This window comes from Chrysochloris asiatica, unplaced genomic scaffold (assembly GCF_000296735.1).
Source record: "Chrysochloris asiatica unplaced genomic scaffold, ChrAsi1.0 scaffold00020, whole genome shotgun sequence".
Classification (NCBI taxonomy): Eukaryota; Metazoa; Chordata; class Mammalia; order Afrosoricida; family Chrysochloridae; genus Chrysochloris; species Chrysochloris asiatica.
This window is the reverse complement of record NW_006408538.1, coordinates 15401560-15413438: the sequence shown is the minus strand read 5'-3', so window position 1 is coordinate 15413438 and position 11879 is coordinate 15401560. Positions and strand designations below refer to the sequence as shown.

Here is an 11879-nt window from a genome sequence, read left to right as displayed (position 1 = left end):
GAAGGATATCATGTTTGTTAAGATGGAGGGTCAGAGAAAAAGAGGAAGACACCCAGTGAGATGGATTGGCAATATGGCAGCATCAATGGGCTCAAGCATGGCAACAAGTGTGAGGTTGGCCCAGGACTGGGCAGTGCTTCATTATGTTGTGCATAGGGTCACGGATGAGTCGGTACCAACTTGATGGCACCTAACAACAACACCTAACAACAACAACAACACCTAACAACCTAACAACACCAACAACAACTGCAAATACTATACGTGAACAGTGGAGCACACGGTGGGTAGTGTTATGAAAACTACTTAGATGTAAACACCTAGAGGAAATGAGTTTCTGGGTCTGGGGGTTCAGGACCATCATTTCAGGGGACATCACAATCAAATGCCACAACACAGTCCACAAAGATAATGGTCTACATCCTACTTTGGTGAGTAGTGTCTAGGGTCTTAAAAACTCATGAGCAGGCATCTAGAGTATATCTAGAAACCATTTAGAAAGTTTCTCCTCATCCAAAGCAAAGAAGAATGAAGAAAATCAAAGCCACATTCCGGGTAACTGTCTGACAGAACCTCAGTTCCCACAACCTTAAGACCAGAAGACACTAGATGGTGCCCAGCTTCCACTACTTACTGCTCTCAAAGGGATCACATTAGAAGGGCCTGAACAGAGCAGGAGAAAAGGTGGAACAAAACTCAAAACCATAAACAAAGACCAGGCTTGACAATGGCTACCCAAAATGGGGGGTGGGGGCTAGGAAGGCAAGAAGTGACTAGCTTACCTGAGTAGTGTCCAATTTATCTGGGCAGGGCTGATAACAGGAGATGGGGATAGGTCTCTTGTGATACAATAGTGAATAATTGTTTTCAGGACTGACTGTGAGGGTTGGAAATGTAAAGGTAGGTGTTTTGTAGCAAAAGGAAGAGAGTGATTGACTTTGTAGTCCAGGAGTGTATGTCCCTAGGACCATCAAGGGAGAAGAGCGGAGTGCGGAACCCTACCCAGAGACAGTGACACCAGAGATGGAGGCAGAGACGATGATGTGGAGAGATGGAGCGGCTGGGGACTGTAGACCCAGAGAGGGAGAGGGGCTGTGTGCTGACGGCCGAGGGGCAGGCTTGCAGGGTATAACCTGTCATTGGCTGATGATGCATGGAGGGGATTGTGACCACGGCAATGAAACGATATACAATAGGATGAATGTAAAGCTAATGTTCTCCCATGTAAACTATCACATAATTCACAATAAAATATTTTTTAAAAAAACAAGACCAGTCTTGCTGGTCTGATAGAGACTGAACTCACCCTCATGACTCAGCTTTCAGTCAAACAACAGACAGGTCTATTAGAGGAACCATGACACTAGGAAGGTATGCAGCCTTACAACAATCAACCTCTGAGATCAAAAGAGAAGCATTTGCTTAATGGCAGAGTTCAGAAGCCAGGAGGCTAAGAAAGGAGAAGCAATAGGGAGGGTACATTTGAACTACTGACCTTGTGGTTAGCAGCCCAATGTGTAAACCACTATGCTACCGGGGCTAATTAAGCCCAAATTGTGCCAACCATAGACCATAAATGTTCCACATGTGTAAGCTGATACCATGGTTTAGTTCTCATTATCGTGACTGACCTGGGGTTCAAGGTGTGACCAAACATAACATCACTTATCCCACTTCCTCCTGTGTTATCCCAATGAATACGGTTTGCAATTAATAAAATGAAACAAAATGTGTATGAATTTTTGAGTGGAAAATTGATTTGCTCTGTAAACCTTCACCCGATCCATAATAAAAAGTTAGAAAGAAATAAAATAAAAACCAAACATGTAGAGCACAAAAAAATAAAACATTCTTGACTTAAACAACAAAACAAAACAAATACCTTGGGAAGAGCTGACCTATTCTGGCTTTGGTCACCGTGTCACACCATGAACCCCAAGTTGGTAATGATAATGAGAGCTACACCATGATGACAGTTTACACGTTATGCATTTATGGTCTCTGGTGGCACAATCTGTTCTTAATTAGCCCTCATAGCACAGTGGATTACACATTGGGCTGCTAACCTCGAGGTCAGCAGTTCAAATACACCAGGCACTCCATGGGAGAAAGATGAGGCTCTCTGCTCTCATAAAGATATACAGCCTTAGAAATGCTATATAAGATCGCTATGAGTCGGAATCGATTCCACAGCACAACATCACCACCACCACCACCACCATTAACCTAAAGGTTGGCTGTTCAAATCTACCCAGAGGCACTGCATTAGAAAGGCCTGGCGATCTGCTTCTGTCAAGATTACAGCTAAGAAAACCCTATACAGCATTTCTACTCTGGAACATATGGGGGTCACCCTGAGTTAGAATAGAGAATAGATTCAATGGCAATGGTTTGGGGTTTTGTTTTTTTCAAAAAACAATATTTAAAAGTAATGCTTAAAAAACTCAAAGTAAGCATTTATTATTTAGCAAATACAGGGTTTTATGTGAATCATGTTTAGCCCTCCCCCGCACCCACCCAAAAAAAAAAGGAAGAAATTGTGTGAGTACTCTGCTCTGGAAAGTTTAAGAAATTGAGCTGAGGAAATACTTGGAGTATCTACTATTGTATAAAGAACTCTGCCAACGAAGAATCACTGAAGACTCCTGGACTTTGTTTTTACCTTTAGGAACTTAGTGTCCCATTGGGAATGTACTATCCAGTGTGGTGTGAAGGGTTTTTTAATACTATCAGAAGAGATGTCAGAATTCTGTGTGTGTGTCTTGTTTTGTTGACTGAATCAGAAGTAGAAAATGTGAGTTCTAAGAGATTTCCAGATAGAAGGGTGGGCTCTTGGGAACCGTTTTGGGTAGAGCTTCCTAAAAGACAGGAATAACTATGGATTGGGGAAGGGTCTCAGAGAAGGTGGGATCTGAGATGGACTTTGAAACAGAACACTGAAGGTTAGATTTCTCCTTTCTGGGTAAATTTGATTGCAACTTGGAGGTCAAGAAAGAGAAACGTCATAAATGGGCCACTACTGTTCTGTGGTCTCTTTTTAAGCTGGCAAAGTGCTTTGTGGTCTTTGAAATCTGCACCCTGAATATAGACCTTGTGGGTCCTTGCAATTAAAATGATAATCACAGTGAGTGAGGTCCATCAACCGCGAGCCTTAGAAATAGCCTTCCTCCTGAAGGCACCCTCATTGTTCAGGCCCTGATGGGCTCAGTGGAGCCTGGACTGGCTCCGGCAGTCGTCAATTACATCCTGACACAGTGGCTGGGCCCACGTGAGGCTATCCTCCCAGGTAGAGAGAATGCCTTAGTCTGAGCCCAATAAGGCCCCTGGTTGCTCATTCCATGGCAAGTCTGTGAACAGTCATCATCCAGAATGGGCAAATCTCTGTTTTTGATTTTCTGAGCAAGCTCAGACTCCCTCAACATTTTAGGGATGGGGATTTTTCCAGGTAATGGAATGTTCTGGTTTATTGATACTTAAGCAGTAAACTTTTAATGTTGAAATATTTATAAACATTGACAACTGATATCATCTCTGATGACTGCGCCCATTTCTCTGCCTCACACAGAACAAGCTGGTGGGTAGGTAGCATGGACCTTCCATAGGCACAGATCCAGGGCTACAGATAGGATATAGTAGACTTAGCACATGCATGGATCTTTTATAAAAAACTGAGCTCCTGAAATAGACATGTGGTGGGTTTCAGTTAATTATTTGCTGCTTTTGCCTATAAGTAGAACCAAAAATTTTTTTCAAAAAACAAAGAAAATCCATTTTCATCAAGTCGACTCTGATGCACCGTAACTCTCCATGTTACAGAACAGACTTGCTCGATGGGGCTTTCTTGCCGGTAATCTACATGAACCAGAGACCTCACTGTAACATCAGCCCTGGACTGCTTACCACAAGGTTGGCTCGTCAAACGCACCAGTCCCTCCTTGGAAACCCTATACAGGATTGCTATGAGTCGAAATCAACTCAAGTGCACTTCACAATACTCTTCATGAAAGCATAACTCCAAGGTCTTTCTTTCAGGGTGCCACTGGGTGCGTCTGAACCGCCAACTTGAAGATTGGTTTGGATACTGCCAAGTTGGATCGGAGACATAGTAATCCTGTATAGGTTTCCCAGGCTATAAATATTGCAGGAGCAGAAAATCGCATCTTTCTTCCATAGAACCACTGGTGGGCTCAAACCACTGACCTTGGGGTTAGCAGTCTAGTGCTTATTTTACAGAACTACTGTGCTGCCATTTAGATTAGCAGTGGAGCACAAACTGATCATGCCACCCAGGGACCTCCTATAAGAAGAGTTTCAGTAAAACACAATGTGGTGGGCAGACTCTTAAAAGTGGCCCCTACAATTCCTGTGTCTGGTGTTGGTGTGCTTGTCTGGTCAGCTCTACTTGAGAGTGACTTGCTTCTAACCAGTAGAATCTGGCCAAGGTGGCATACACATGATCGCATGCATATAATTCCATGATTAGGCAACCTAAGATCATAGCACCTATCTTACTGGACTCTCTTCCTTGCTAACTTTGAGGTGGCACGTGACAGGAAACACAAATGATTCCTAGTTGCTGAGGTTGGCCTTCAGCCAGCAAGAAGTTGAAGCCTCAGTCCTACAACCACAAGGAACTGGCTTCTGCCAACAACCTGAATGAGCGTGGCAGATCCTTCTCCAGTGAAGTCTCACATGAGGCTACACAGTCCTGCCGACACCTTGATTATAGCCAAAAGTCCACTGAGATGTTAGGCAGGGAATCCAGCTAAGCCAGACCCAGACTCAACATATATACTGCAGTTTTAAGCCACTAAGCTTGTGGTATTTTGTTGCACAGCATCAGATAGAGATAACTAATACGATGGTGGTGGTTGTGTCCTGTTGAGCTGGTTCTGACTCCTGTCTACCCTGTTTCCCAGGCTGTAAATCTTTACAGGAGCAGAAAACCTCATCTTTCTCCCATGTAACAGCTAGTGTATTCGAACTGCTGACCTTGCAGTTAGCAGCCTAAATCATAACCCACTATGCCATCAGAGCTTCAAAAAAGTTTGTAGAAAAATTCCATGATATTTTTATTCCATTTCCCACAAACGTTTTAAAGCCCTCTTGTAGAACATGAGGGTTTCCTACAAATCAGGGTTTTCCTGATTTCAACTTAAATTCAGCTCTATGATGAAAACGAGAACAACTGATGACGATCCTCACTCAACATCTTGCCAGACATGAAGACCATGATGTCTGCCCCTGAGGGGAACCAAGGCTGTGCTGACCTCATCCATTCTTTTAGCTGTTTCTCACTAAACCCTTTGTTGAGATTAGGGCTGATCTCACGCACTGATTTCAAGAAACTGGACCTAGCTCTGTGTACCCCAGGGCTGCTTGCCCTGCCTATCCCTCAGGCAAGTGCCTTGCTTCCTGGTCACAAGGTCATAAAGCCACTGTCACCAAAGGAGATGACTGACAAGGAGAGACACCCACCCCCCCACTCACTTGTGCATTGACCAAGCTGCAATCCCAAGGGCTCTTGCTTCCCCAGTGGCTTTGGAGCAGACAGGTAACACTCCCTGAGCCTTATCCTATCAGCTTTGACCTGTGGGAAACAAGGCAGGGAGGAGTCGCCGGATAAGTCTCTTGCCTCTTGTCTCTTTTGATGTTCACATGGCTTCTCTGAAGATGCTCCATGTGCCAGAGGAGCAACCGTATTGTGCTGCAAAGCTGTGGCCACTTGGCCCTAGGCACCTCATGTGTCCTCTCTCTCCATCCCCCTCACTTTGAGAGTGCTAGCCCACCAGGCTTGGCCTCAGGTTCTTCTCCCAGGAACACCTTTCTAAGAACATCCAGCATGGATGCTCCACATTCCAATCCTGATTAGGCATTGAGGCTGTGTCCTCTCATTTGCTTCTGAGGGATGTTGGAGCTGCAATGGGGATACTAACAGCCCTGCTCTCTCCAAAACAAGGGATAATAACCCTACAACCACTGGGGGTTCACCTCCAGGAGTCTACATCCTAAGAGCTCATGCAAAAGACTCCATTGTTGTCTATGCTACCAGGTGTCCGGTGACCACCCAGAGATGAACACAGGACCCCAGCAGAGTGGAAGGATGAGCTCATTAGGGGCTGGTCTGGTACCCCTGTGTGTGACTGAAACAGCTATCCTCTGCGCACACGGTCTCTGTAGACCGCGATATGAACAGGGTCAGCAGGGTCAGGCAGCATGCAGCCGTGAAGCCTTCAGGTCCAGGGGTCAGGTGAAAGCGGGCCTGGAAGGCAGGACACTGAGAAGGAGAGGTCGTCCCCAACTGACTTCTCTGCCTCAGTAGGTCAGGCCCAGGCAGGGGCAGAACTTTCTCCTGATGAGTATCTCCCAGCCTCTCCCGGAGCTAGGGAGAGGTGGTGCACTTAGCACCCAGCCCCTAGCAGCAGGGATGTCAGAGGTCACCAGAGGCACCTGTCGGGTAATCAAGGTAGGAAAACGGAAGCCCTGCTGAACACCAATTCACTCCAAAGATTTCAGCATAGCAACTCACACATGGGTCTTCCCACAGGCAGAGTGGGGATTGCTCCCATTTTACAGATAAGGAGCATGAGGTTAACAGAGGTGGATGAACTGCTGAGAGGTGCACACCAGGGAAAGGATGGAGTGGGAAGAGATTTATCATCATCTCACAAATGCAAGAGCTGCCCTCACTGAGGCTGCCTGCCCCACATGCTGACCCTGGGATCACAGTATGTCCCCAGCCCTCGTGCATTCTGTGACGTGAGCAGGGCCAGCTTGTGGGGTCTGAGGTTCCATGAGTGTGAGACATGTCTCTCTCAGGGAAGCACCTTCCCCTGCCTCAGCCCCTAAATATAGGTTACCGGCCTTGTCGTGAACAACAGGGTTTGACTTCTCTTCCCCTCTGCCCACTGAGGGAAGGAAAAATGTTAACTCTTCTCCTCAAACCCTACTGTCTATTCCTCCTGGTCATGTCCACAGGCCTTTGGATCTCTAAGAAATGTTAAAAAGAAAAAAAATTTTTAAATGAAGAAAAAAGCACTTCTGGTCAGTGTCCCCAAATGGACATAGTCCCAATGATTAGCGCTGGCCAAGCTAAGCACAACATTATCTGCAGGAAGTTCGGGCAGGTGACCAGGCCTCCTGGCTGCGAACCCCAGCAGAGCCTCCTGGAAGTGGGAGGTGGAGGGGAGGACCCCAGCCTGACCAGGGTGCCAGGGGCTGGTGGTCCCCCAGATGGTGGTCCCCCAGATGGCAAGTAAGCATACATGCCCCCTGGTCTGGGGGTGGGGGTGGCGCTTAATTCACTTACAATGGTGATGAGGAAACTCATTTTCATTGTGATGCTCTAGCCCAGTTCAGGAACAACAGAAAAGGGGGAGACTCTCTCTCCAAACACAATTCAAAAGCCCACTGGAGCTAGCTGGCCAGATGTGAGGCCCATTCCGTGACGACGGCACACTATTTCTTCCACCCCTCTGCCATGCTGAGAGGCTCCTTGCTAAGCGTCTCTTCTGGAAGAATTTAATTCCAAGCTCAGAGTCCAGGTAAAGAGGCTTCTCCGGGCAGGGAGGCCCTAAAATGAGCCTGTTTATCTCAGGCAGGCCCTGGGTAAGCTTTCTCTCCCCTGAATGCCATTTAGGCCCTTGGAAAAAAGGGAGTGCAGCAAATCAGTCATGAGCTGCGTCAGAGTCAGAGCCCAGGCAGGCGCTGAGTGGCTTCTGCGAGCAGCTTTGTGCAGCCCCCACCTCAAGAACTCAGCAGCAGAGGCAGCTGGGCTCCTGCTGGGTGAGAAAAAGCGATTCCAGCCTGGGGGTGGCAGCTCAAGGCAGCGGAGCGTTACCTGGATCACAGGGGCATGAAATTAGCAGCAGCAAGGAGGCTGCAGCCAAGAATAGTTGGCCAGTGCTAGCTTGCCACCCCTGGACAGCGGAGTTCTGTGGCCTGTAAAGTTGTCCGGTTGTGCCCTCCCCTTAAGCATTGGCCCGAATCATTGCCTGGGCAGAGGGGAGGGTAGGTACCCCAAAAAGCTGAGCAGCTAGTGTCTAATCAGTGGGTTCCAAGGCCTCATGTTTTGGGTCCAAGGAAGTGAAAGGGTGTGTGGTCAAGGGCATGGATGAGCTGGGAAGGCTAAACCAGGAGGGAAGGGCACTGGCTGCCCTCGGGGCCTAGATCCAGAGAGTGCCCAGGGGCCCAAGGCCAGAACAGAGCTGGAGTGGGAACAGGCCAAGGTGCCCCAGAGGAGGACTGGCCAGATGCTGCTCTGCCTCCCCGCTGCCTCTGTCCCTCTGCCTCACGGGCTCTGCTCAGGCCTCTCAGGACCCACTATAAACCTGGCTCTCCATGGTTCAAGGCCTTCCCCTGCCATCCACTTCCTTCGGCACACCTCCTTCGAAATCCCTGACAGGAGATAAGCCAAGTTCCTGAAGCTTTCTGGAAAGTTCCTCCCCACCTCCCTCTGCCTGGGGGCAGGGCTTCCTAGAGCTCCTCCTCTGGCCCCTCCTGGAGTCTCCTCTTCACTGCCTGTACCTGCTCCCTCTCCCTCATTGCTGTCTGTCCCCCTTCACTACCATTCATTCCCTCTGACGCTAAACTTCCTGAAAACTCCAGTCCCCCCACTGCTTATGCTGTTAACGCCCCCCAGGCAGTGGGGAAACACTCCCTTAAAGGACCCCCAGGTTACTCTCAGCAGTCCACTCCTTATAATCAAGGCTGGTGCCATCCTCAGGCCCCTGGTGCCTGGCCCCCATCCAGAGTCCCACCACCCCTCTGGGGGAGCTCACCAGCGCTGGCTTTGATGACCTCCATTCTACAAGTTTCCACTGCCTGTTGGACACTGGGCATCCTGCAGAGCCGAACCTCAGGGGCTTCAAATCAAAACGCTTCAAGAGAAGACACCTCCAGCAGCTCCTCCAAGACCCGTGGCTCATCCCTCCTCTTCCTCCATCCTCACACCCCCAACTCCTCTGTCTCCACCACTTGCCTGTGGCTCTCATTTCCACACAATCACCATAGCCCAACCTCCCGAGAGACTTCACCCAAACACAACAAACCAATCTCTGCACAACACCAAACATTCCACCTCTGTGCCTTTGCTCAAGCTGTTCCCAGGCCTGGCCTGGTTACCCCTTCCACCTCTGCCACTCCAGGCTAGGTCCATGTGTCCAAAGCCTGCCTAGCTGCCAAGTCCTTATCTCCACAAAGCTTTGACTCTTTGCCTCCTCCCCTGGCCTGCCCTGGGCACTGTCCCTTCTCTTGGCCCCTTTTCATTACACCTTGGGAACTCTAGTTTGGGTAAATAAAGGTGCACATGAAGGTAAGAGAGCCTCAGGGGAGGAGGTTAAGGGTTGGTCTCAAGTTTCAGATGGAAGGAAGGTTTTTATTTCAGAAGGTACTAGGGAGCTATGGAAGGCTTCTGGCTAGCAAGTTTCTACTGCCTGATGAGACCACCACTGCGTATACTGCTAAGCAGAAACTCTAGGTGCCTCAAATCAAAGCCCTCTGAGAGATGACACCTCAAGCAACTCCTCCATACATGAGGGAATCATCCATCAACAGTGGGCACGAGGAGTGGAGGGCAAGAAACAGCTGGCACTTAATAAATGTTAAAGGAAGCTGACCACCTAGAGCTCATTCACTTATTCCACAAACACCAGCTAAGGACAGCAGGGTAAGCAAGGCAGATGTCCCTGCTATAGCACAGGAGGTACCCAAAAAACGAGGAAACAGGAAGTAGAAGTAAAAACCAAAAGTAAATTATGGCAAGTGCAAGAAGGGAGCTGAAAGAGAACCTCGTGGGTAGGTTCTATGTTAGCAAGGCACAGAGATAGGGGCCTCTTGAAGGGGGCAAGAGGTGTTTGGGTGAGACTCACAAGGTAGACTGGGTGAGAAGAGAAGGAAAAAGCATTCAAAACGGAGCAAATAGCATACGGTTGGCTCTGAGGCAGGGATGAACTGTGTGGTCAAACTGAAAAACCAGGTTAAGCTGGAAAGACGGGGCAGGGCATTCAGGGTGTAGTTGAAGTTTGGATCTTAAAGAGAAACCGCACAAGGATTTTAAACTTGGTGTTGTTGTTAAGTACAGTCGAGTTGGTTCAGACTCATATAGACGCTGCACAGGATTTCTGAAGAGTGGCTGATGGGTTTGAACTCCCAAACTTGTGGTTCGAAGTCCAGTGCTAATCCTACAGCACCACATCAGGAGTCCTTTAAACTTGATTGTTATTGTTGTTAAATGCCATCGAGTGGGTTCTGAGTCACAGGAACCCAGTATATGGTTTCCCAGGAGCCACTGTTGAGTTTAAATCAACTTTGAGGGCAAGTGCTTAGTCTATAGTGCCAACAAGTTGGTTGTTGTTGTCGTTAAGTGCTGTTAAGTCAGTTCCAACTAGTGACCCTGTATATGGTTTCCAAGGAGCAGCAGGTGGGTTTGAACTGCTGACCTTGTGGTATCAGTGCATAATTCCAAATTCTTTCCCATGCTCTAAGGAGCTCTGGTAGCATGGTTTCAAATGGGGCTGCAAACCTTGAGGTTAGCAGTTTGAAACTACCAGCTGTTCCACAGGAGAAAGATGAGGCTTTCTGCTCCCATCAAGATTTACAGCCTCGGAAACCCTGTACAGCTTCGCTATGAGTCGAAACCATACCACGGCACATCACCACCACCCCATGCTCTAAGGAGTCCCTGGGGGTGTGGAGGAGGGGGAGGAAGTGGAGCATTCAACTACCCGTTGAAAGGTCACTAGTTTGAACCAACCCAGAGACATGTTGGAAAACAGACCTGGCGATCTGTTCTTGGAAGGTCACAGCCTTGAAAACTGGAGCAGCGCAGCTCTGCACACACGGGCTTCCAGGAGCTATAATCAACTCAGGGGTAACTACAACCATGACCCCACAGGCTGAGCTTCTAAGCACTCTTCACAAACTGATTCCTCCAGGTCACACCAACTCTTTGAAGAAAAACGAATTTTTCAGATGAGAAAACTAAGGCTCAGAGGGGTTCAGTAACTCACCCAAGATCACACAGCTCAAATTTGGCAGAGTGGACAGCCACTCATTTTTTGGGTCTTAAAGACATCACTTATGTAGGTTCCTAGAAGTACTGGTGTGGCGCTGTGCGTTAATGCACTGAACTGAAAAGTCAGTTTGAACTTGAAGGTTGGTGGTTCAAGCTCACCAGTTACTCCTTGGAAACCCTATACTGGTTTGCTATGGGCTGGAACTGACTCTATGGCACTTAATAACAACAGCAACGTGGAAAAACTACTGGAGGTGTGTAATGGACGCTGGGCTGCAAGAGAGGCCAGGGGAAGGGCATGGAGGAGAGTCAGAGGGATCTGAGAGACAGTGGAAGGGAAATTGGCAGGATTTGCCTATGGACTCAGGGTGAAGGTGTGAGGGCAGAGGGAAGTAAAGGGGAACCCCTACATGTTCTGGCTGGCAGTATGTTGTCCTGTAAACTGGGCCATGCCAGGTAAGAGCAGTTCCACAATGGGATTCCAAACTCCCTGGATGCTGGGCCAAGGTGTAGAATCCTGGGATAACCAGTCTCCCCAACTCTCTTTCCTCCAGTCCAGCACTGACACAGGCCTGCGGCAAACACTTAGAGATGAATTCATCATTCCACAAATATTTATTGAGCTCAGTAAATATTCTAAGGACAGGAGATTTAGCCATACACTCCCCACCTTCATGGAGCGGATGGTCTACTAGAGGAGGTGGGTCAGTAAACACACAAATAAAGAGATAATGTCAGGTAGTGAGAGGTGTCACAGAGTAAAGGGAGGGGGACCCGTACCACATTCCACCTCACGGCAACTCCATGTGTGCGAGGCAGCTGTGCTCCAGAGCATTTTAGAAGTCCATCTCAGGTCTGTTCTCCA

At 48.3% G+C, this 11879-nt stretch overlaps 1 protein-coding gene across 1 annotated transcript in view; it reads right to left on the bottom strand.

Annotated features, from left to right (window-relative positions):
- The window catches only part of SLC29A3 (solute carrier family 29 (equilibrative nucleoside transporter), member 3), a 28329-nt gene extending 23090 nt beyond the window's left edge, over positions 1–5239 (bottom strand). Inside the window, exon 1 of the mRNA XM_006835862.1 lies at positions 5231–5239. Within this exon, the coding sequence (XP_006835925.1) occupies positions 5231–5233 (3 nt within the window). The 5' untranslated portion in view covers positions 5234–5239. The remainder of the gene's footprint in view (positions 1–5230) is intronic.
- Between the last annotated feature and the right edge of the window lie 6640 nt (positions 5240–11879).